The sequence below is a fragment of the Silene latifolia genome, chromosome 1 (genome assembly GCF_048544455.1).
Source record: "Silene latifolia isolate original U9 population chromosome 1, ASM4854445v1, whole genome shotgun sequence".
Taxonomy (NCBI): domain Eukaryota; kingdom Viridiplantae; phylum Streptophyta; class Magnoliopsida; order Caryophyllales; family Caryophyllaceae; genus Silene; species Silene latifolia.
Window position 1 is genome coordinate 102,904,397 of NC_133526.1, and position 3,423 is coordinate 102,907,819.

At 44.3% G+C, this 3,423-nt stretch overlaps 1 protein-coding gene across 1 annotated transcript; it reads right to left on the reverse strand.

Moving 5' to 3' along the window:
- Nucleotides 1-406: 406 nt before the first annotated feature.
- Nucleotides 407-2,343, reverse strand: LOC141651912 (uncharacterized). Its single transcript, XM_074459603.1, has 4 exons — nt 2,216-2,343; nt 1,777-2,083; nt 1,306-1,458; nt 407-817 (listed from the first exon to the last, which is right to left on the reverse strand). The coding sequence occupies exons 1-4, from the start codon at nt 2,341-2,343 to the stop codon at nt 407-409; spliced, it is 999 nt and encodes a 332-aa protein (XP_074315704.1).
- Between the last annotated feature and the right edge of the window lie 1,080 nt (nt 2,344-3,423).

The following is a 3,423-nucleotide window of genomic DNA, read 5'->3' on the forward strand; positions in this document are numbered from 1 at the left end:
CAAAGTTTAACCTAGTAATCTCATCAAAGGGCCAGGATTCGTTCTTAGGACATAATTAAAGCACTGGAAATATTTTACAATGATGACAAAATGATTTAAAAGAAATTGCAAGAAAACAACAGAAATCCTGCACTGATAGTGACATGCTGCTTTCTAGGCTGCAGTGTTGCTTTGGCTGGGAGTGTAAGGACGAATGGGTGCAGTGGGGGTCTTGACTTTGGCTCTGAGGTGGTATATGAAATATGGAGAGACAAGTAAAAGTTTTTCAGCAAAAACTCCTTCTTTGTTTAGCCAGAAATGGCAATTTACTTTATGCTTTATGTCCCTTTCAACAGCTTGACTTTCAGTTGGATTTTCTCTTGATTGCAGGGTGAATTAGGCCTGGCTCCTTAGGACTTTGCTGATCTTAGTTAGTCAATGTTTCAGCTGGCCAGGGTGGCAGCTGGTGGTTGAGCTTGTGCTGATACCTGAGACTTCTCAAAGCGAGCGGGCGGGGGGTTGTTGACGGGGTAGTATGATTGGAATTATCGTCTTTGCTCGATCGATGTTGCCCGATCCCGGCTCCCGCTGCAACAGCTCGAATCTTCGACGGATCAACCAAAACTCCATCGTCATATATTACATGACCCAAGAAGGTAACTTCCTTTAACCAAAACTCGCACTTTGAGAACATAGAATACCATTTCTTCTTACGCAGAGTCTCCAATATAACATAAAGATGACGCTCGTGCTCAGCCTCGTCTTTTGAGTAAATCAGTATGACGTCTATGAACACTACGACACACATTTCCAAATACTCACTGAAAGTGCGGTTCATCTGATCCATGAAAACGGCAGGTGCATTCGTCAAACCAAATGGCATCACCACGAACTCACAGTAGCCATACCTCGAACGAAAAGCAGTTTTGGAATATCCTCATTCCTAACTGGAATCTGATAGTAACCTGACCTCAAATCGATTTTCGAGAACACACTTTCACCACGGAGCTGATCAAACAAATCCTCGATTCTCGGCAAAGGATACTTATTCATGATAGTAACCTTATTCAGCTCACGATAGTCAATGCACAACCGCATACTACCATCCTTCTTCTTGACGAACAAAACAGGAGCACCCCACGGCGAAACGCTCGTTCGGATAAAACCCTTATCGATCATCTCCTCAAGTTGCTTCATGAGTTCCTGTAACTCTGCTGGTCCCATACGATAAGGAGCTTTCGAAATAGGACCAGTTCCAGGTAGCAACTCAATCGAGAACTCTACATCTCCCTCAGGAGGAATACCAGGTAGATCCTCAGGAAAGACATCGGGAAACTCCTTTGCCATAGGGATATCCTCTAACTTAGGCTCAACTGAAGCACCTTGAACACAGTACAGATAGATCTGATGACCCTTTCTACCCAAGCTAACCATCTTCATAGCAGAAACCCACTTAACCGTAGGCGTAACCCTAACACCCTGATAAGAAACCCTCGAACCTGTAGGACTCTTAAGCACGATCTTCTGATCACGACACAGGAACCTAGCGTTATAGCGAGATAACCAATCCAAATCCAAAATCACATTAAAATCTCCGAGTTTGAATTGGACGAGATCGACATGAAGGACCGCCCCTGCAATACTGACAGGTACGTCCTTGAACAGAACGGAGCAAGAAACAATCTCACCCGTAGGAAGGGATATGGAGGTATGAACGGATGAAGAATAAGAGAGTCCAGCACGGACGAAAAAGGATTCGGATACGAAAGACATCGATGCACCCGTATAAATACAAACAAAAGCAGATAAAGAGTGAACGAAAAAGGTACCCACAACCACATCTGGATTAGCATCTGCTTCAGCACGACTCATCACGAACACTCGACCAGTCTTCAGGGCTTCAACCTTTGGTTTCTGGGGACAATCAACAGCCTTGTGTCCCAGAGCCTTGCACGTGAAACATGTGATAGGAGTATCAGGAGCACAAATCGTACCCGGGTGGTAAGCTTTCCCGCATCTGAAGCAAACCATATCCTTCTTGGCTTGACCCTGATCACGCGGAGCATACAGACGAGGTTCGAACTTCTGCTTCTTCTGGGAAGCACTAGGGGCAACATAAGGCCTCTTCACGAACTTACTCTTCGCACTCTCCTCAGCCTCGGTAGCAAGAACTGAATCATAGATACTAAGAGCACGATCGTAAGACTGCTAAAAAGAAGTTCAAGGAATACCAGACACAGCAGTCCGGTCCTTGGGAGCCCGATTCTTCTCATAGCGACGAGTCCTATAAACCTCGTCCATAGCAGCAGAAGTAACGAAACGCGACAGCTTCACGAACTTGTTGGTGTACTCCTCAACGGTCATGGAACCTTACTGTAGACGAAGAAACTCCTGCTCCTTCTGCCAGCGCATCTCCTCATGATAAAACCTTTTCTTCAGAGCTTCGAAGAAAACAGCCCAACCATATCCTGGTTGAACTTCCAGACCAGCTCTAGCAAGAGCCCACCAGTTGTCGGCCCCGTCCTTCAGATAATAGGTGGCGATGACCACCTTCTGATCCTCAGGACAACAAGTAGCGAGGAAAAACTTCTCGATCTCTCGAATCCAAGCCTCCAGAGTAGTAGGATTATTCGCACCCTGTTAAGTCGGAGGACGGTGATGAGCAAAGCGATCAAAGACGTTCGGCTGCGGATGATTGTCTTTGCTGCTGTTGTTGTTGTTGTTGTTGTTGTTGTTGTTGTCGTGGTTGGTGAAACCTTCGGGCATAGATGCCAAAGCGGCCTCTAGTCTCCTGATGCGGTCAGCATCGGTCTCACTATTCGCGTTACGCACCATCTGCAAGAACGAAATCTCGTTATAAGTGGTAGAACCTAAGTACCACTCCAAACAACTACTTATACACTTTACAAACATAAGAAAACCAACCAAACCTATTGGTTTCTACCCTATTTACTCTCACTCATTAACTAGGTCATTTATTTTAGTCATCAACTAAGCGAGAGTTGGGAGCGTGTTCGCAACTGTAACAACCCGGATTATAAAACAAAGGAAAAACTTATATAAAATAAATATCAGAGTACGATACGTATAAAAGGGTCAAGGTGGTGGAAACACCTGACCAATCCGGTTCACTACTAAAACCAAAACAAACTAATACATTATTCAAAGGTTCTCATAACATGAAAACAAACTCCAAATTTATTATTCATCTCGCCGCACAGCACTTCCCCAGCAAGATATCATCCAAACAACAAACATCTTAACAACCTGAGAATAGGGGTCGACAATCAATCGTGAGTAACTAGATGCTCTCCCAGTCATGTTTACAACAATTAAATATAATCAACAATCAATAACAATTGAAAGGCATAAACATTAAACATGTGAGGCATAAACGGATGCAAACGTGTAGACCTAAACCAAATGCAACCACTAGACCATGAA

Bases quoted from the DNA above. Each gene is read 5' to 3' on its own strand.
- LOC141651912 (XM_074459603.1), bottom strand. From the start codon at position 2,343: ATGACCGTTGAGGAGTACACCAACAAGTTCGTGAAGCTGTCGCGTTTC. The intron at 1,459-1,776 runs GTTTGTATTTAT...GTTTCTTATCAG, and splicing joins TTCACTCTTTATCTGCTTTT to GGTGTTAGGGTTACGCCTAC. The intron at 818-1,305 runs GTCTTTCCTGAG...TTCATGGATCAG, and splicing joins TGGCAAAGGAGTTTCCCGAT to ATGAACCGCACTTTCAGTGA.